Source organism: Balaenoptera acutorostrata, chromosome 6 (assembly GCF_949987535.1).
Source record: "Balaenoptera acutorostrata chromosome 6, mBalAcu1.1, whole genome shotgun sequence".
NCBI lineage: Eukaryota > Metazoa > Chordata > Mammalia > Artiodactyla > Balaenopteridae > Balaenoptera > Balaenoptera acutorostrata.
In genome coordinates, this window is record NC_080069.1 from 40,069,723 (window position 1) to 40,091,831 (window position 22,109).

The following is a 22,109-nucleotide window of genomic DNA, read 5'->3' on the forward strand; positions in this document are numbered from 1 at the left end:
TCAACTTCAGCCTCTAAACCTCTAATTGTATCCACATCTGTACACAGATCCTTTCCTTGCCTACTTTAACAACAGATGTATTAAAGATTCCATTCCTTCTGGCTTTTTCACAAACATTACACACTGTCAATTATCCATACTTTGCTCTCCTAGATATTAAAATTCTTCCTCTCTACCAGATCATTCTCATTTTCATTTAAAGTCAAGTTTCTCTTATCTTTAAAAAGAAAAGAAGATCATCACATGATGTCACATTTTCCTCTCAACTGCTGCCTTCTTCTCAGCCAAACTTTCTGAAGAAGTTGGCTGCACCCACTGTCTCTACTCACTCAACTCAACTCTCACCCATCTTCAACACATGTAACCTGGCTCTTTGCTCTAGTCATCACTTGTCCCCCATTACTAAATCCAATGGACATTGATTTGGGACCTTATTCATCTCTTTCACTTGACCTCTCAGCAGCGTGACTTCCTTCTTGAAAAACCTTTTAAATGACTTTTCATGTTTCTTCCTCTGGCTACTTCTCAGCTTATTCGGCAGGTTCAAAGTTTAGTTCCAGAAAACCTTCTTTTCTTAACCTATATATTTTTTCCTCGTAAATTCTGAAGCATAAACACTCATGCTTCGATTACTATCTATACTGTAATAATTATAAAATTTTAACTCTAAGCACAGACTTCTAAACTCTGTCCATATAGCCAATACTATCCAATGTCTCTACTTAAATATATTAAAGGTACCTCAAACTTTACTTCACTAAGACCCTCAAAGGTCCTTTGAGAATATCCCCCCTTTGAGTGAACAGCACCAAATGTGCATCTAGACTTACAAGGCAGAAGCCTAGAGACCTTCCTCAGAGCTCTCTCATGCCCCATGTTTAATTCATCACCAGTATTCTATCAATTTTAGCTCACACATAGCTCTAACACTGACAACCTCACCATCTCCCTGCCATCCTTTTAGTCTAAGTTACCATCTTCTCCTTCCTTGGACTGCAGTACTGGTTTCCTAATTTATCACACTGTGTTTACTCTGGTCCCTTCCAATCCTTTCTCTACAATGCAGCCACATTTTTGCACATTCTTGATCCTATCATGTCACTGTGCCCCCCACACACTGATCTTTCTTGATAAAACTAATGGTTTTCCTTTGCTCTGTGATAAAGATCGAAATCCTTACTGTGGCTTAAATGGCCTTGTCTGGTCTGCCTACCTCACTAGCCTCACCAAATCCCCCATCCCCATCACTCAATGCTACATTCTGCTACTTTTCTTTTAGTTTCTCAAATGTATCATGTTCTTTCCCATCACACGGAGGAGCATTCAGCTTCCTGCACCTGGAACTGTCCCCCTACTGTCCCAAATGATGTTTACCTAACTGTTAGATCTTAGTTTTACCTTCACTTCTTTAAGAAAGACTTCTCTGATCATTTAGGTCAGTTCCTTCATTATATGCTATATGTTCTAGTTCCTTTGCTTCATACTCCCTACACTGGTTTGTAATTCTATAATCATTTTTATGATTATTTGATCGATTTCTATCTCATACTACACTGTAAGCTCCATGACAAGATGGATGATATGCTTTTGCTCATCACTGTATACCAGCCATAGCACAGCACCTAGCACAAAACAAGCATGTTGGCTGAACTGATGAATGTACATATACTGTACTCGCTATCACAGTTCGTCTGTACTCAATTTCTTATTGCTAGTATACACCCCTAACAGGATACAGTCTATAAAGTCCATTATTTACCTCATTTAAACTAGGTATATCTTCTTAATTAATCCACAGCTGTCAAAAGTATCATCTTATGGGTTCCTAAACTATGAGTTTCCCTTTACTGGTGTCACTACCTTCCCCCTTACCATTGGTTTTTGCCCTATATGCAAAATACCAGAAACTTTGAAAATGCAGAAAAATGCAAAAAACAAAACTATCATATAGCATTCCACTATCTATAAATAGTCATAATTAATATTTTAGTATTTGTTATTCTAATCTTTTGAGAAAGAATTTGGTTGAATTTGGCTTTGTCTCTGAATATCTTTTCTGTGTGCAACAACATATATAAAAAATATTTTAAAATTTTCAACAGGGACTTCCCTGGTGGCGCAGTGGTTAAGAATCCGCCTGCCAATGCAGGGGACATGGGTTCAAGCCCTGGTCCGGGAAAATCCCACATGCAACTAAGCCCGTACGCCACAACTACTGAGCCTGAGCTCTAGAGCCTATGAGCCACAACTACTGAGCCCGCGCGCCACAACTACTGAAGCCTGCGCGCCTAGAGCCTGTGCTCCACACAACAAGAGAAGCCACAGCAATGAGAAGCCTATGCACCACAACAAAGAGTAGCCCCTGCTCGCCACAACTAGAGAAAGCCCGCGTACAGCAATGAAGACCCATAAATAAATAAATAAATTTATATTAAAAGAAAAGTTAAACATAACTTGACATTCACAAACATTTCCCAATGTCAATACTTCCCATGTCAATAGTTTTCTATAACATATTTTTTAATGGCTGTGTGACATATATTGTAAACATACCACAGAATGGATATTGTCACCATTCAGTATTTAAACTGTTACTAGTTTTTGAACATTACAAAGGATGATGCAACAAACACCTTTTTTCTTATTCTAAATGTCTAGGAGGAGAGTTTCTGGGCCAAGTATACACATTTTTAAGACTTTTGAGAGAGACAGCCACTGGAGTATAAGAGAATGACTACTTCCCTTTACCAACATTAAATATTATTATACTTTTCAATCTAGCTGTTATAAATTGCATTTCTTTAATTACTAGTAAGGTTAAGCATCTTTCATGTTTATTTCTTTTTAAATATGTATGCTCGTGTCCTTTCCCAATTTTTCATTGGGATGTTTATTTTTATCTTACTGATATGTAGAAGCACTCTCTAGAACCTGGCACTTTATCCTAATAATAACAGGTTTCCTATGCAGATCCACCAGACTATTTGGTCCCTTATCTTCCATAAAACTTTAATCTTTTTCTCTACTCGTGGTCCCTGCTGCACTCCCCCCACTACCACTCTGTCTCAAGTCTGTCAGAGATCCAAATTCTTCCATTACTATGCCTTCTCCATGTCCAGTGACAGCAGTCCAGGCCTGGCTCCTCCAGCTCCCCTCTATTATGATGTGTCATTATGCATTCACCCCGTCCCTGACAAGGCAATCCATAATCTTTTGTCAGAATATCAAGTTCCAACTGTTGCATTATACTTTCTTATTCCAATTCACATTGATCTTCTCCTTTTCTGAAATCCTACAATTAATCTAGTGAACACAAATATATATTCATATATCAATTAAGGATTAGAAAAGTAGATGCAGCAGAACAATAAAATCTCTATTCTAATTATCTTATGACACTAACTAACCATCTAATTTGGTTATAAAGCCCTGAAAACCTTAGTTTGTTTAGCTGTACAATAAACTGCAAAATGAACTGGCTTGTGTGTATAATCTTTTTTACTTTTAAGATTCTATGATTTTTATGACAGAATAAGGAAAAACTACTAAAAAGAAAGGAAACACAAAAGGAGGTAATAAAGGCATAATCAGTGAAAGTTTCACTAAGGAACAAAGACTTAAGCTGGGCTTTAATGGTAAAGAATTAGTGGAGGGCTTCCCTGGTGGCTCAGTGTTAAGAATCCGCCTGCCAATGCAGGGGACATGGGTTCGAGCCCTGGTCCAGGAAGATCCCACATGCCGCAGAGCAACTAAGCCCGTGCACCACAACCACTGAGCCTGCACTCTAGAGCCCGCAAGCCACAACTACTGAAGCCCACGTGCCACAACTACTGAAGCCCATGCACCTAGAGCCCATGCTCCACAACAAGAGAAGCCACAGCAATGAGAAGCCCGCGCACGGCAATGAAGAGTATACCCTGCTCACCACAACTAGAGAAAGCCCACATGCAGCAACAAAGACCCAACACAGCCAAAAATAAATGAATAAAAAAGAAATAAATGTAAAAAAGAAAAGAAAAAAATTTTTTTTAAAAAGGAAAATAAAGTTACTATAAGAAAGAGCATAACAGAAGCACAAATCTTTATTGAACATTTATCAATTATACCCCAGAGGCTGCTGCTAAATTCTAGGAATATAAACTAGATAATCTGTCATCTGAAGGAACACAGGTACAGAAGCAACCTGAAACCAAACGGGAGGACTTCACAGAGGAAATGACATGGGGCTAGAAATTATGTACCTCAACACTGAGGGGGAGCAAAAGTCAAATGCGTATATATGTATAGTCATACAAAATAAATTAGTGTACTTATGTCTAAATAACACTATTATTTTGCCTGTTTTCTACCCTCCTAATTGAAGTATATGTCATTATAGCCTTACCAATTAATAAAACTCCATCTCTGAATGTTTTAACATTCCCCAAATAAACCTTGTGTTCCTATATTTTTACCCATAAAAAAGATTAATCCAAAATATGCCAGCTTAAAAATGTACATACTCTTTTACCCAATAACTTCACTGTTTAGCAATTTATCTTAAGGGGTAAGGAGGCACATGATATAAAGATTTACCTACAAAGATGTTCATCTTAGTATTGTTTATAAGTGTAAAACACTGAAAATAACCTCAATGTAATTCAACGTGAATGGACTAAAAAAATCTGTGGTATATACTTACAATGCAATACCATGTAGCCATTAAAATAATGTAGAAATATGTATATCTGTTGATGCGAAAAGATGTTCGTGGTATAGAGATTAGTGATGAAAAAGCAAGTTACCAAATACCATGATCCAATTTTTGTATGAAAAAATATTTATACATATGCACATATATATGTACGTGTATATGTATACATGTGTGCATAAACACAAACATTTATTTATATAAAAGGTTCTGAACAGAGAATTGACGATTCAAAGCCCCATTCTTAAAACTTGGGTGAATTATCTAACTCCTCCACACTTTAGGTTCTTAATCTCTATAATGGATAGTATAAAATCCTTATGAGGATTAAATACAAAAAGTATACACACACACGACTTAATTCTCCAGATATCACAGATAACAAGTGAGCGGCATTATTTATCCTTGGGACAGTCAGTGTCTAAAAAGTAATAAACTATTCTGTTGTTAAATCAAAGTTACATTCCAGAATAGAGATTTGTACTTACCAGGATACAATGTAAATTTGTTAAATTGACCACCTCACAGACTGTTTTTATTCTATCTATTAATCTTGCAAAATAGTTGACCATTTCTTCCCTCTTTATTATTTTTGCATATCGAGGGAAGGTGGGTGGAAGTAGTCTCTGGTTAACAAGAGGCTCAAAACCCATCATAATGGGATGATCTAAAAAGAAAAAAAGTAACATTTTCAACATTTCTCTGAATTTTAAACCTCAAATACTACTAAATATAAAAAGAAAAAGGCCAGTTTCAAAAGCATCTCTGAATTCTAATCACAATATTCTCTAAATGGATTTTATAATTTACAATTAATGTATCTATACACACACATTTTTAAAATGAGATAAGCAGATTTAATAACCTAATATTGTACTTCCTCCCTACATGGTGGTGGTAGTGGTGACAGAGAGAGGTTTCTACCTCAAAATTAACTCCAAGCCAAGAATGGGATAAAACAGAGTTAACATATTCTCTCAGAATAAATAAACAAAAGGGCAATGCTGTATTAACCATGAGATTGTGAAGAAACGTTTCAAATGGGAGCACAAACATGGGCTTGTCTTCCCTTCAATTTCTGAACTGCAGAATCAATTCACACTCAACTACATAGTAATGTAAAGCGGCAGAGGAAAACAGTCCCCAACCCATCCCCATGAGTTTGGAATGCATCTGGCACTGAGATGTAATTCCAGAAATTCACAATGAAAATAACATATCACAAGAGACCTGAGGGTGAGTTCCTCTCTCCCATTCTTTGTCCTCTGGTGATCTCACTTTTCACACTAGTACAAAGCTCCAAACTAAGTCTTTCTCAACTTGAAATTTCCTGCCACTTTTATAGAAAAAAATTCTGTACTCCAATGAAGTATGCATTGTCAGACTGACTCTATGGGAGCTATTTTACAAATCTAGAAATTGTAGGTAACTGATAAACATGAAATTCTGTTCTGTCTGGTAGAGATTCTACCGGCATCTTCTATACTCTATAGAAAAAAGTTTTGCCTCCATTTATAATTTATTTCAATATTCCACTACTCCATATAAATGTGTGTTTTAAAACTTTTCATGTCTGGTTGTGTCACTGAATGAGTTTAACAAAATCTTTAACACATGTTCACTTTTATATCTGTATAAGAGTCATGGTTTTACCTTTGTCTGAAAATCATCTTTTAATACTCCCTATTCCCTAAGTACTATAAGATATAAGCAAGCACAGTGACTTACAAATATCATGTCCTTTTATGCCTCTTTGCTTATACAAACTATTCTCTCTACCTGTAAAACCTACCTCCTTGTTCTTAGCCTGAACTTGATATAGCTTGAATTCTCTCTCATCATTGGTCCCCCCAATGATGTATATACAATGTTCTTTGTATATACACTACTATACTGTCTGTGTGGGATTACATCATTTGTCTCTCTCTCTGAGTTCTTTTGAAAGCAAGAACAGGGTTGGATCCCAAACACCAAATTCCTGGCTCATGACATGCACTGGATACTTGTTTGCTGAATGACAAGATATGCATGCTCAAAATAAAATGAAAGACTGCCACCACTATAATAATTTGAATTTCTGATTTATAATACTTCATTTAGAACTAAGGTAAAAGTAGTAGTAACGATGCTGTAAGAAGCTTCTTTACCATATTAACATGAATACATTTCAGACTTTAATGATAAACACACAGAATCCAGATACTTAAATAGTCCATTACACTGATTTTCTCTGAAAGTATTCTAATATGCACGGAAAATTATTACCCAGGAATATGCATTTACTCTTAATACATCTATTTTTAGGCTTTAAACCACAAGTAGAAGATAAATACATAATAAGACACTCATGAAAATTTATATTACCATGGAAAGAAGTAAATATTAATGGGAAATGGATAACAAACACAATATATTCTGACTTCAATTTTATACAAACAAAAAAGTGCAATATAAAACAATATTACCTTTTGAAACTAACTCAGCTGTCCTGCACAGCTGATGTTTAGCAACATCCCTGACCTTGACCCACTACATACCAGTAGCAACCTCCTAATTGTAAAATAGATCCAGACATTGCCAGATGTCCCTGGGAAGCCCCAGTTGAGAAACACTGGTCTAGATGAACACAAGATGTAAGTATAATTCAGTGAGGGTAAGCTCAGGATGTCAGAGGAGCGTCTTACCCATGTAAAAATTAGGTGAAAGACTTCATAGAAGTGAAGTATAAGAAAAGACCTAAATGGGGACTCCCCTGATGGCACAGTGGTTAAGAATCCACCTGCCAATGCAGGGGACACAGGTTCAATCCCTGGTCCGGGAAGATCCCACATGCCGTGGAGCAGCTAAACCCGTGCGCCACAACTACTGAGGCTGTGTGCCACAACTACTGAAGCTCATGTGCCCTACAGCCCGCGCACCACAACTACTGAGCCCACATGCCACAACTACTGAAGACCATGTGCTCTAGGGCCCATGTGCCGCAACTACTGAGCCCATGTGCCTGCAACTACTGAAACCTGTGTGCCTACAGCTCGTGCTCTGCAACAAGAGAAGCCACCGCAATGAGAAGGCCACGCACTGTAATGAAGAGTAGCCCCTGCTCGCCACAACTAGAGAAAGCCAGCACACAGCAACAAAGACCCAATGCAGCCAAAAATAATAAAATTTTTTAAAAAAGACCTAAATGATAAGTTAGTTAAAGGACAAAATATTAGTCAGGACAAAGTATTCCAAGAATATCAAAGGCCTGGAAGACAGATAATATGGCTCTTTTTCTTTTTCCCTTAGGGAGCTGCAATTTTCCAAGTCATAACTTCTCTGAACTCAAAAGTAAAAATAGATGCATATAAACAGAGTGGGGACAAAATCCCTAGGCACAAAAGTTAGAAGTCATCTACATGCTTCTCTCTATTCTCTACACACATTTAAATTTTCCCCCTACATTTTTCTGGACATAGTCCTTGTAAATGGTTAAGTGCTAAAGTGGTTCCTCGTAGCTATTTTTAAGTCTCAGCTGTTCTTGAATCTCATGCCTAAGGACTTTGTAACCATCCTATACAAGACATAGTAACTTGCCTAACTAGAAAAGAGCATAAGAACTGAGATATAATAAGAGATCAAAGCCGTTATTCACGATATAGAAGAGTTAAGGAGGAGTGGGGATAAAAGCCAGGCAGGAGTTTGCATTTGATTTCATGGCAACACAAACTACAAAAAGTTAAAGACAGCTTTACCACACAAGCCCTCCCAGAATAAACCGGTCTAACATTTTCCCACTAAATTTCATATATCTCTATCACACAATTTATCTCAGACTGTCTTATATTAAAATAACCTGAATAGCCCTTACTAAATGAGCCCAGAAAGACGCTAATTCACATCACTTTCTACCCACTGTGTGTTATGCTCGGTGAAGATTTCCTGAATTAAACTGGATACAGATCAGACAACTTCTAGACTCTCTTCTGACTTTACAAGTCTGTAGGTGTACAAATATTATCTTGGTTTTCCAGTTAAAAATGCATAAAATTCTTCAATGACAAATAAAATGATTTTCCCTTCACACTAGCACTCTTTTAAGGATACAATAATAACATATAATTACTATATTCAAAATATTATGGCACATTGGTTTAGAGTGCTTTAGTTACTAAAGTTCTTGCTAGATAACTGACCTTCATTATCAATAGCAGAAAAGTATTACAAATAGCATAAGGTCCTTGGATAAAAGATTTATAGTAACAATGTGCTTTGATTTAACTTAACAAAGTAAGCTATTCTAAAATTAATTAGATGCCAAAATTAAAGATTTGGAAGTGTGTAAGTCAAAAGAGATAGAGACAGTATATCATTTTTGGACAATACATCTCTCCCAAGTTAGGCAGGCAATTTACAGTTAGACTTATTGAAATAAGTTTTAGATGCCCTGAAGTTGGAAGGAATTCTAGAAAACAATGCAGAAGCTGCTGAGGTTTTGTTATATTATACTACACTTCTTGGTTACTTGATTTCTCTCTATAAAATGTTATAAAATTATGCTACGTGAAAGAAGCCAGACACAAAAGGACAAATATTGTATGATCCTGCTTATATAAGGTACCTAGAGTAGTCAAACTCATAGAGACAGAAAGTAGAATGATGGTTGTCTGGGACTGGAGTAGGGGGAAATGGGGAGTTATTATTTAGTGAGTACAGAGTTTCAGTTTGGTAAGATGAAAACTTCTGGATATGGACAGTGGTGACAGTTTCACAACAATGTAAATGTATTTGATGCCACTGAATTCTACATTTAAAAATGGTTAAAATGGCAAATTTCATGTTATAAATATTTCAACACACACACAAGTTATAAAAAGGTATTTAACCACAACTGTTAACCTCAAAAAGCATAGTCTCAATGAATATTCTATCCTAATTACTGGTCAGAGTAAGTTATATAAGCAATATAATATGCATATAAATGAGATTACAGACACATCTACAAATTTTGGAGTTTCTTTGGTATGTATTTTTGAATAGGTATCCATGCAACAGATTTAAAAAGTTTCAAATGCAACAAAAGGAGGTACAAAGAAAAGCAAATCTCCTGCTCACTTGTGACTAGTTCATCTCTTGAGAACTAACCACTACTACAAGCTTCTTCCATGTGTGGTTATTTATATATATATATTTTTTCAACTTTATTGAGGTATAGTATACATATTATACAATACAAATATTAAGTTTATAGTTCATTGTTTTGAAAAATATATACAACCATGTAACTACCATCCCAATCAACGTATACAACATTTTCATCTCCCCAAAAGGTTCCCTGTGCCCCTTACCAGCCAGTCACTCCCATGCCCAGCAACCATGGCACTGTTTTCTCCATGAATAAATCAGTTGTTCCTACTTTGATACAAAAAGAGTCACACAATTTGTACTCTTTTATATCTGACTCCTTTCAGCATAATGTTTCAATGATTTATCCATAATGTTGCGTGCATCAACATTCAATCTTTTCTACTGCTGAAAACCATTTCATTGTATGGATATACCACTGTTTGCCCATTCAAACAATGTTACTTTTGTAAACAAAACATCAACATTTTATACACGCTGATCTGCTTTTCTGCATTATTTTTTAAGATGGATTTTTCTTTTGAAACAATTTCAAACTTACAGTAAAGTTGCAAGTGCAGTCAATACCGAATCACTCTCAAATACAATGAGAGTGTTGTTCCTATAAAGACATACCCTTATATATTCACGATTCAACAATCAGAATTAGGGAACTAACAATGACCAATTACTACCATCTAATGCTCAGACCTCATTCAAGTTTTGCACACTGTACCAATAATATGCTTCAAATCGACATCAGAATCACAAGTTGTATTTATTTTCATTGTCTCTCAGTCTCCTTCAATCTGGAGCAGTTCTTCTGCTTGGCTTCTATGAATAACTTTGACAACTTTGAAGAATAACACGCCAATAATTTTGCATACTGCCCTTCAATGTGGTTTTCCTGTTTCCTTGTGATTAGGTTCAAATTATTAACCTTTGGATTATAAAAGAAGTGACATTATATTGTTCTAATTGCAACCCATCAGCAAAGTGGAGATTTTAACTAACTACTACTGGTGTTAACTTTGATCACTTGATTAAGTTGGTGTCTGCCAGGCTTCTTCACTATTGTTACCTTTTCCCTTTGTAGTTAATAAATATTTGGGGTGCAGGGGAAGGACACCTAAATATGCTCATTATCATCAACTATCTACTCATTAATTCATTTATTTATATCAGTATGGAACCATGGCTTCTTCTTTTATTCAATTGGTTATGATCTATCAGAATTATTTATTTTGATGCTCAAGTTGTCCCCAACCTGGACTGTGTGAAACAGCTGTGTTCAAGCTGTTTTCTGTGTTTAATTGACCTGTCCCATCATTCTTTGAACATTTACTCACTTCCAGCTAATAAGACATTCCAGGCTCATCTTGTTCTTTCCCTGCCCTAGACCTGGAATCACCCATTCCTCCAAGATGTACTAGTACCTTGTATTTTTTATATTTTTTTACAGTTTTATTGAGGTATAATTGACCATAAAATTGTAAGATATTTAAAGTGTACAATGTGATGATTTGATATATGTATAATTCTGAAAGGATTCCCCCCACTGAGTTAATTTAACACATCCATCACCTCACATATTTATTTTTTTCCTTTGATGAGAACATTTAAGTTCTACTCTTTGAGCAAATTTCAATTATACAGTTCAGTGTTATCAACTATAGTCACCATTTCATACATCATATCATCAGACCTTATTCATCTTCTAACCGAAGGTTTGTACTCTTTTACCAACCTCTCCTTATTTCCCTCAGCCTCTGGCAACCATGTTTCTACTGCTTCTATGAGTTAAACTTTATCTCTTTTAAATTCCACATATAAGTGATACCATGCAGTATTTGTTTTCCTCTGTCTGGCTTATTTCACTTAGCACAATGCCCTCCAGGTTCATCCATATTGTCACAAACAAGAGGATTTCCCTCTGTTTTAAGGCTGATTAATATTCCAGCATATATATATTGTATTTTCGTTATCCATTCATCCATCAATAGACACTTAGGTTGTTTCCATACCTTAGCTATAGTGAATAAAGCTAGGAAAAGCATTAATTGAAAAAGCATGCTAATGGAAACCAAAAGAAGCATAGAAGTAGCTAAACTTATACCAGACTAAATAGACTTTAAGCCAAAGAATATAACAAAAGACAAAGAAAGTTATTACATAATAAAGCAGTCAATTCATCAAGAGGATATAACAAACGTAAATATTTATGCATCCAACACAGGAGCACAAAAATAAAGCCAATATTCAGAGCTCTAAAAAGGGAAATAATAATTCAATAATACCAGGAGACTTCAATATCCCATTTTCAACAATGGATAGATCATCCAGACAGAAAATCAGTCAAAAAAAAAAAATTGGAATTTAACTACACATTATACCAGATGGAGCTAACAGACATATACAGAATGTTTCATCCAAGAGCAATAGAATACACATTCTTCTCAAAGGCACACTGAGGGACTTCCCTGGTGGCGCAGTGGGTAAGAATCCGCCTGCCAATGCAGGGGACACGGGTTCAAGCCCTGGTCCAGGAAGATCCCACATGTGCCACAACTACTGAGCCTGCGCTCTAGAGCCCATGAGCCACAACTACTGGAGCCCGCACGCTAGAGCCCATGCTCCGCACAAGAGGAGCCACTGCAATGAGAAGCCCGTGCACCACAACAAAGAGCAGCCCCCGCTCACCACAACTAGAGAAAGCCCATGCGCAGCAACGAAGACCCAGCACAGCCAAAGAATAATTTTTTTAAAAAGGCACATTGCGTCAAAAGAGCTATAAATAATCATATTTTGTATGCATTTTATTTAAGCATGGCTTAAACCAAATTTAACAACTGATGCTCTTTGAAGAATCAGAATCTAAATAAAGGTAAATTTCTGTTCAGCCATAAAAAAAAAAAAAAAAAAAAAGGCACATTGCACATTCTCCATGATAGAGCATATGATATGACACAAAACAACTCTTAACAAATTTAAGACTGAAAGCATACCAACTATCCCTTCTGACCACAATGGTATGAAACTACAACACAAGAAGAGGAAAGCTGGAATATCTACAAGTATGTGGAAACTAAACAACACACTCCTGAACAACCAATGGGTCAAAGAAGAAAACAAAGGAGAAATTTTTCTTAAATCTTGAAACAAATGAAAATTTAAAAAAAACAACATACAAAAAGCTATAGGATACTACAAATGCAGTTCTGAGAGGCAAGTTTATAGCGATAAATGCATATATTAAGAAATTAGATCTCAAATAACAACCTAACTTTACACCTCAATGAATTAGAAAAAGAACAAATTAAGCTCAAGTTAGCAGAAGGAAGGAAATAAAAGACCAGAGTAGAAATAAATGAGATAGAAAAAGAATAGAAGAGCAACAAAACTAAGAGCTAGTTTTCTGAAAAGATAAAATTGACAAACCTTTATCTACACTTTATGTCTTTTGATTGGAGAATTTAGCCCATTTACCATTAACATAAATATTGATAGGTATGGATTTACCATTTCCAGTCTGTTAATTGTTTCCTGGTTGTTTTGCAATTCCTTTGTTCCATTTTTCTTTCTCTTGCTCTCTTCCTTTATTATTTGATGATTTTCTGTACTGGTATGCTTCCTTCCTTTCCCTTTTACCTTTTGCATATCTACTACAGGCTTTTGCTTTGTGGATGCCATGAGCCTTGCATAAAACATATTTATAACAGTCTATCTGAAGCTAATAACTTCAAATGCATACAAAAGCTCCCTCCTCCCACATTTTATGGTTTTGACTTCACCATTTGCATCTTTTTGTGCTGTGTATCCAATAACAAATGACTGTAGTTATAGTGTCTTTCAACATTCATACCAGAGATATAAATGGTCTACCTGCCACCATTACAATATTAGAATTATTTTGAATTTAGCTATAAATTTACCTTTACCAGTGAGTTTTATACTTGCACGTTTTCCTGTTACTAACTAGTGTCCTTTTGTTTCAAATGAAGAACTTCCTTTAACACTTCTTGTGAGGTCAGTCTAGTGGTGATGAACTCCTTCAGCTTGTCTGGAAATTTTTTCTCTCTTCCTTAATTCTTAAGGACAACTGCTGGATATTCTTGGTTAGCAGCTTTTTTGTTTTGTTTTCCCTCAGTACTTTGAATATATGATCCCTCTCCCTTCCGGTCTGCAAGGTTTTTGTAGAAATAGCTACTGATAGTCTTATGGGGGTTCCCTTGTACACAACCAGTTGCTTTTCTTTTGCTGCTCTTAAGATTCTAACTTTTGACAACTGTCAAAAGCTTTTGTCTCTAACTTTTGACTAATTATAACGTGTTTGAGTGTGGGTCTCTTAGGATTCAACTTCTTTCGAACTCTCTGAGCTTCCTGGATCTGGACATCTATTTCTTTCCCCAGGTTAGGGATGTTTTCAGCCATTATTTCTTTGAATATGCTTTCTGCCCTGCTCCTCTCTCTTCTCCTTCTGGAACCCCTATCATGCATATACTGATCTTCTTGACGTTGTCCCACAAATCCCATAATCTTATCTCTTTTTTTCCTACTCTGTTTGAATGAATTCAACTGCCCTGTCAAGTTTGCTGACTCTTTCTTCCACTTGATCTAGTCTGCTGTTGAACCTCTCAATTTAATTTTTCAGTTCGTTTTTTGAATTCTTTGGCTCTGTGATTTCTCTTGTGTACTTTTTAATATTTACTATCTCCTTGTTGAAACTCTTATTTTGTTCATGCATTGCTTCTTAACCTTGGTGAGCATCTTTATAACTGTTGTTTTAAACTCTCAATCAGGTAAACCACTTATCTCCATGTCATTAAGATCTGTTTCTGGATATTTACCTTATTCCTTTGTTTGGAATATATTCCACTGTTTCTTCATTTTTCTTGACTCTCTGTTGGTTTCCATGCATTAGATAAAACAGTCACACCTTCCAGTCTTGACAGAGTGGTCTCATGTAGGAGACGAATATTGTCATATAAGAGATGGACCTCGTCAATCAGCCCAGACCAAGACCTTAGTTTTCTCTCAAAGTTTTGTGACCGTCCAAGCCTCCTCCTTTGCTCTTAGTGGCTCCCAGTAGTTGAGGGTGTGCCAAGACCCATCAGTGTCCGAAAGGGAAGGATCACAATCAGAACCTAGAGGTATGCTGCTTAGAAGCTGGACCCTCAGGGAGCAGCTGGATAAGTATGTAGTTAAACTTCTTCCAGGGAGAAAGTGGGAAAAGGTTGTATTTGCCTAATCCTTCTTTGCTGGACCTCGGTACATGGCCATGGGGAAGGGTTCTCCTGCACTCATTAACAACTATTTGTTTGATAAAGCCCTGTAAGACTCTTGAATGCAAATCCCATTGGCCACTAGAGCCAGATGACCTGGGGGCTCATCCCTCAGATGGCAGCTGCAAAAGCTTGGGCACCAGATGTGTGTACAAGCTTTTTTTTGGGAGACGCTGTCAACTGGGTTTTATTATTGGAGCAGGCTAATGGGGAGAAGGTGGGAGAGATGCCTGCTGGCTTCCCCTGTCTCTGGGGAAGATCTCAAGTGGCCCTTAGATGCCTGCTAAATTAGAAGCCCAGAATGCAGGCAGCAGCTTTTAAAGTACAGAGTTAAACCTATTTCAGGGAAAGACTGGAAGACGGGTGATTTCGTTTCCTCTCTGTGTGCTGAACCTTGGGGTGTAGAGCCAGTTAAGGAATGCTTCTTTGCTATAGTCTTCTGGAACTCATGAGTGGAAGCCCCTTTGGCTTTCACCGCCAGGAGATCTGGGTCCCATGCTTCAGGCAGCAGCCACAAAAGCTGGGGTGCAAATGTATGTACAAACTTTTCCAGACAGATGCTGGTGACTTGGAGTGGGCTGGAGGCAGAAGCCAGCCTTTTATGTATACAGATAAACCTCTTTCAAGGAAAGACTAGGAGATGGGCAATTTTGCCTGCTTCCTCCCAGCTGATCCCTGTGGGGACAGTCATAGCAAGTGACTGCATTCCCAATAGGAACTGCTCCTCTGGTTGGCATAGTCTTATAGGTCTCATGGACACAAGCCCCACTGGCTTTCAGAGCTAGGTGTTTTGGGAGCCTATCCCTCGGGAAGGAGTCAAAGTTGGGGTGCTAGATGTAGGCTCCAAATGCTTCACTCCTCAGATAGAACCTGAGCGTTGGGGGTCCTCTCCCAATTGTGTGGTGCTGTGTCAGGGGTGGGGTTTTTGACAAGTGTGTCTCAGCCTTTCCTACCCCCTTTGATGTGGGTATTTCCTCAACTGTCCAATGTGTATAAGTTGCTCAACTAGTTTCTGGGTCGTTTTTAGAGGGAAGAGTTCCATGTGTAGGTATATATTCAATGTGCCCATGGGAGGAAGGGGCGCTTCCTATGTCACCATCTTGGTTGACTCCCACCCCCGGTTCCTTTTAGCAGACAATCGTCTTTAGGAAGCAAAATCTAGATGTTAAGCGTGCTCACTGCTATGTGGACATAAAAGTAAGTACGTTTACATACATGCACATGCACATTCAAACATATGCATATTTACATGTACATTTATTTCTATATCAACCTATATATATTAGAAACTATGTACTATACCCATATCTTTAATTTCAATCCAACACCACAGAGTTCAATCTAGTTTTCTCCCTTTCTAGAAATTACTGTAAGTCAGTACCTCAAGTCTGAAAAAAGTGGCAAAGCATAATTAGCAATACATTTATATATATGATCAATTCCACTGTATGCAATCTATCTTTGTATTAGTTTCTAGGGCTGCTGTAACAAATTACCACAAATTGGGTGTTTTAAGACAGACATTTATTCTCTCACAGTTCTGGAGACCAGAAGTTTAACTTCAGTATCACTTAGCTGAAATGAAGGTACTGGCAGGGCTGCACTCCTGAAGGCTCTAAGGGAAAATCTGTTCCTTGCCTCTTCCAGTTTCTTGTGGCTACTGGAATTCCTTGGCTTACAGCTGCATCATGCCAACTTCTATCTCTGTCATCACATCACCTTCTCCTCTTCTGTGTGTGTCCAATCTCCCTCTGCCTCTCTTGTAAGAAGGACACTTAGGATGATATTTAGGGCCCATCCAGATAATCCAAAATTATCTCCTCATGGGAAGAGTCTTACTTAATCACATCTGGAAAGATCTTTTTTTCCCCAAATAAGGTAATAATTACAGGTTCTGAGAATTAGGATCGTAATATCTTTGGGGCTATCATTCAGCCCATTATAATCTATCACTGACACGCACCTCCCCCTTAGTCCTGATCTCCACGTCCTTTACAATTTTTCAGCAATGCTTAGCATACTTTTTGCTATTTTTAATTAGGTCTTCACTTTCAGGATTTTTCTCTCCTTCTTTCCTGAACTCTGCCTGCTCACCTGTACTCTGTTATTCATTATTTCTTCCTTTGGTCCTAATATTTCTGTTTCATGCTTTTGTTTCATAGAGGTTATTTTTTAATGAATTTTTTGAAATCTCGAAAAAGAATGTTTCTGATCTGTTTTTCATCTGCCTCTGCCTTTTGTTTTTGTTCATTAATTTCCTCGAATACTTGTGTGTAAATACTACTGTGCAGTTTCTTTTTTTATTATTAAATCATTCAGTGAATGCTTTCTGAGCCAGTTATTTGGGTGTGGTGTTAGAATAGCTCTCTAGACTATCAGGAAGCCTCACTGACTTGCAGTTAAGCCACATGTGATATGCCTGTGTGAGTATGCAAGAGAAGTTACCTTTCTATTTCCTTTACTGACAAAGATTACCATTCACTAAGCTGCTAACATCTATAGCATCTCCTCTCTCTTATATGAGTAACAAAAACAGCATTTTTGCGTGGTTTGTGGGAGAGCCCCACCTCCTCTGCCTCTCCAGGATATTAATCAGGTAGGTTCCCACAGCCAGCCTGTGTGCCCCACTCTTAGCTGTTATTCCAAAGGAATCCCTAGTTTTGTCCTTCAGATCATGCCAACTACTTTGGGGAACACTGTGCTTTTGATGGTTTACTTCTTCTGTTTATACCAGGAAAATCTTGGAATCCATTCTCAATGTTCTCCCTCATCTGGGTCCTACTGTTACAGTGTTTGGCTGCCTTTTTTTTTTTTTTTTTTAAGGTTATAAAGGTTTCCTATTTTTTAAGAAGTTGAGAGGATTCTGTTTCTCATATTCCTTATAGTTTTCAATTGGTTGTGGACAAGAGAAGCAAGCAGCAGAAATATCTTTAACTCCAAAAACCAGAAGTCCTCTAGATTACACATATCCCTCACATGTGTGAGGATGTCTGTTTATTTTTTTGTAAAAAGAAAATGTTTTAAAAGAGTAAAACCACCTCAAGTTCCTGGCACTAGTACATCATGACATAGGCCTCTCTAATGGGTGGTGATTTTAAAATGAAGTCAGTTCCCACCTCTCCTGTGGACTGCCAAACCAGCATATGAAGTTGACTGGGTTGAGGCAGCATAATTTCTGCTTTAGCACCAAGTACAGCCCTCAGGAGGTTAAAGGTGCAATACTACCAGACAATAAACCATCATAATTCTAAACTATATTTTAATCTACTTTTAATTCACATTAACTTTTAATTTAGTTTCTTTTACTCAGTCATAAATGCATACCACTTGAGAATCAAATAGCCAAACAAGGTTTTTATTAAAACTAACAATCTTCTGCCCACCCTCTCCTGCCAATTCCATTATTTCCTCTCTTCCCAGAGGCAATGTCTTCCACTTCTTCTTAGCTCTTTTGGTATTTACCTACATATCACCAAATAACAAGCTTATAGTGTTACTTACTTCATATTTTTTCAGTTTTACACATTATCTGACTTAATCCAGCTTCAAAAGGAGAGGATATGTGTAAAAAGAGATAATGGAAAAAATATGAAGTAGCACTATAAGCACATATAAATTATATACATATATACATTTCTGTCCTCTCACCTCCAACATAGTTAGATCAAAATTTTGATTATTATCAATGTTCAGCACCATTATGATTAAGCAAATTACATTCATATTTGGGCCATGGATAACTTTTGCAAACATGGAAATAAGTTTTACTTTCATATATATTCTGAAGTTAATCAGTTCTTACTTTTTGTTTGCTTAGTTTGTATGTACTTAACACTTTAATTCGACCCCAAATCCTTTGCCAATTCTCTAAATCTCTTTTTTCTACATTAAAGAGAACAGCTATTGTATCAATTTCATTGGTGACAACAGATCTTGTATCTACTTTGAGCCATCTACCCTCAAGCCTTGTGACTTTCTTCAATCTGGACTTGTCCTCCATGTATTATGCTCAGATATATAGTATCTTATGATCTTGCTGCACTATCACCCTACGATTTCCTTCGTTATTCTCTTATGCTGGATTCTTATATTCCTTAAACTCCATGCTTTCCTTTACCTTGATTTACTCCCTTGTTTTAATGGAGCACATTCCAGTAGCCTTGAAAAACTTTTGGGAAGATTAATTTTGTAAGATTTTCAATACCTGAAATTATCTTTCTTCACAATTAAATGATAGTTTTGGAAAAGGATTCAAGATTAGAAACCATTTCCCCTCCAAATTCTGAAAACACTGGTCCACTGCTTTTCTTTTAATCACAACTCTACTGAGATATAATTAACATACCATATAATTCATCTATTAAAAGTGTACAACATAATAGTTTTTTAGTATATTCAGAGTTCTAAAACCACCACCACCATGAAAAACAGAACGTTTTCATCACCCCAAGAAAAAACTCCATATACGTTAGCAGTCCTCCTTCTTCCCACCCTCCTCCAGCCCTAGGCAACCACTGATCTACTTTATGTCTCCCTGGATTTGCCTACTCTGGATGTTTTATATAAATGAAAATTATATATGATCTTTTGTGACTGGCTTTTTCTACTTAGCATGTTTTCAAGGTCCATCCATGTTGTAGCAGATATTAGTACTTCATTTAATTGCCAAATGCTACTCCATTGCATGGATGCACAACATTTATCCGCTCATCTGCTGATGGACATCTGGGTTGTTTCCAACAACCTTTTGGCTATCATGAATAATAGAGCTGTTGAGCATTACTGTACAACATTTTGTGTAGACATGTTCCCATTTCTCTTGGGTGTATATATACTCCTACTATTAGAATGGCTGGGTCATGTGATAAATCTACATTATACCTTTTGAGACACTGCAAGATTGTTTTCCAAAGTAGTTGCATTATTTTATACTTCCACCAGCAGTGTATGAAGGTTCCAGTTTCTCCATAACCTCACCAACACTTGTTACTATCTGTCTTTTTGATTACAGCCACCTAGTGGTTGGGAAGTGGTATCTTTTCATTTTGATTTGCATTTCCCATGGCACGTCTATTTTTTCACATGCTTATTGGCCATCTGTAAATCTTATTCAGAGAAATGTCTAATTTATATAGATCCCTTGCCTATTTTTTCATTGACTTAATTTTTCTTTTTATTGATTCTTAAGGTTTATGTCTAGGTTTTAGAGTTTCATATTTTTAGTTCTTACATTTATGTCACTGATCCATTTTGAGTTGATTTTTGTTTATGATGTGAAGAGGGGGTGGGGGAGGGTAACAAACTTTATTCTTTTGCATGTGGTTATCCAATTGTCCCAGTGTCATTTGTTGAAAATACTTTTCTTTTCCCATTGAATTGTCTTGGCACTCATGTGAAATACCATCTGACCACAAACATGAGGGATCATTTTTGGATTTTCAATTTTAGTCCACTAATCTATGTCTACCTTTATGCTAGTTCCAAACTCTCTTGATTAATGTAGCACTGTAGTAAGTTTTAAAATGAAGAAGTGTGACTACTTCAACTTTGTTCTTTGCTCCACTAATTTCTAGCTTCCATTCCTGTTGTTGAAAAGTTTGATTACATTCCGTCTTGATTCTGTGTGTGCAACTTGCTTTTCTCTTTCAAATCTCTTAGGATCTTCTACTTTTCCCCACTATTCTGAAATTTCATGATGATATGCCTTGATAGAAGTCTACTTTCATCCTAATTGTGCTGGGTAACTCTTTACTGGCCCTCTTAACCTGGGTATTTGCTTCATTTCCTTCCAGGAAATCTTAAGTGATCAAATGATTTTTTTTTTTTTTTTTTGCTTCTATTTTCTCATCTCTATTTCTGGAAAAACTTTTATTAATTTATCCTTCATTTATCTTGTTTATTACTTATCTTTATTAGACAATGGACCTTCTGGACTGATCCTATTGTATTTTTACTTTTTTCCTCCTTATTTTTAACCTGTTCATTTTTATTCTACTTTCTCTAAGATTTCCTCAACTTTATGTTCTATATTTTCTATTTTTTTAAATGATTTCTGCTCTTACATTGTGAACCTCAAATATATTCTTTTTTCCCTTTTTTTTAATAACATCCTATTTTTGTTTTACATACGCATTTTTTTTTCATTTTTTTAAAGGTTTCTGTTTGCTTGCCTGTTTTGGTCTTTTTTATAGGCTAGATATTTCCACCCATGACTATATACTCGGGCTTGAAACTAAAGGACCAAAAATCTCATTAAGAGCTCTATGAATTAGGTTAGGCTTTTCTACCAAACCATTTTATCAGGAGAACTGCTAATACCAATAAATTTAGATTTTGCTGATGTTTTTCTCCATCTCTTGGGTTTGCCAGATTTCCCTAATAAGAGTCTTCCAAATTCTTAGGTGAAGTGCAATAGCCAGGCTGCACTGTTTTGGAAGCTGAGTAGGGGGGAAAAAACAGCTAGAGCTTGATGTGGTGTGCAGGAAAGGGGAGAACAGGTGTTACAATAAGTACTTAAATTACCACTTAGCTCCCTCCCCATAATGTGTACCATTCAACAGTGTCTGGTATCTTCTCAGTTCAGAATCTCTCTGCTCCCCTATTCCAGAGAATAAACTTTTAGTATTCTGAGGCTCAGGAATGTTACCATGGAGAAAATGGGGAGGAAATCTCTGTTTCTAAACAGTTTTTAACCAGTTCTCATCACCATAATTCTCATCCTCACTTTTAGAGGTACCTGGTATACTAAAAATGAGGCCCTTCAGAGGATCTGCAGTATAAACTGGACTGTATCTTGACTTTCCCTATCAGTGGCTAAGAACTCAGTTACTTGTGGACAGACAGCTCAATGTCCTTCTGTTTTCCAGCTTTTAAAATTCTGTTACTATTGTCTTCTTTTCCTTTTCCTCGTTATTGATTATACCTATTTTTTTTTAAAATCCAAACACTTACCACTGTTTCATTAAGGTTTCAGAAGGTAAATGCATGTCTTTAATCTACCACTTGAATCAGACGCCTTTTAATTTTTTTCAAAA

General features: G+C 36.6%; 1 protein-coding gene across 5 annotated transcripts in view; it reads right to left on the reverse strand.

Moving 5' to 3' along the window:
- Positions 1 to 22,109, reverse strand: part of NAA35 (N-alpha-acetyltransferase 35, NatC auxiliary subunit) — a 94,482-nt gene that overhangs the window by 28,247 nt on the left and 44,126 nt on the right. For all 5 annotated transcript variants that reach the window (XM_057549299.1, XM_057549295.1, XM_057549298.1 and 2 more), the window contains one exon: positions 5,179 to 5,357. In XM_057549299.1, coding sequence (XP_057405282.1) covers positions 5,179 to 5,357 — 179 coding nt within the window. The remainder of the gene's footprint in view (positions 1 to 5,178; positions 5,358 to 22,109) is intronic.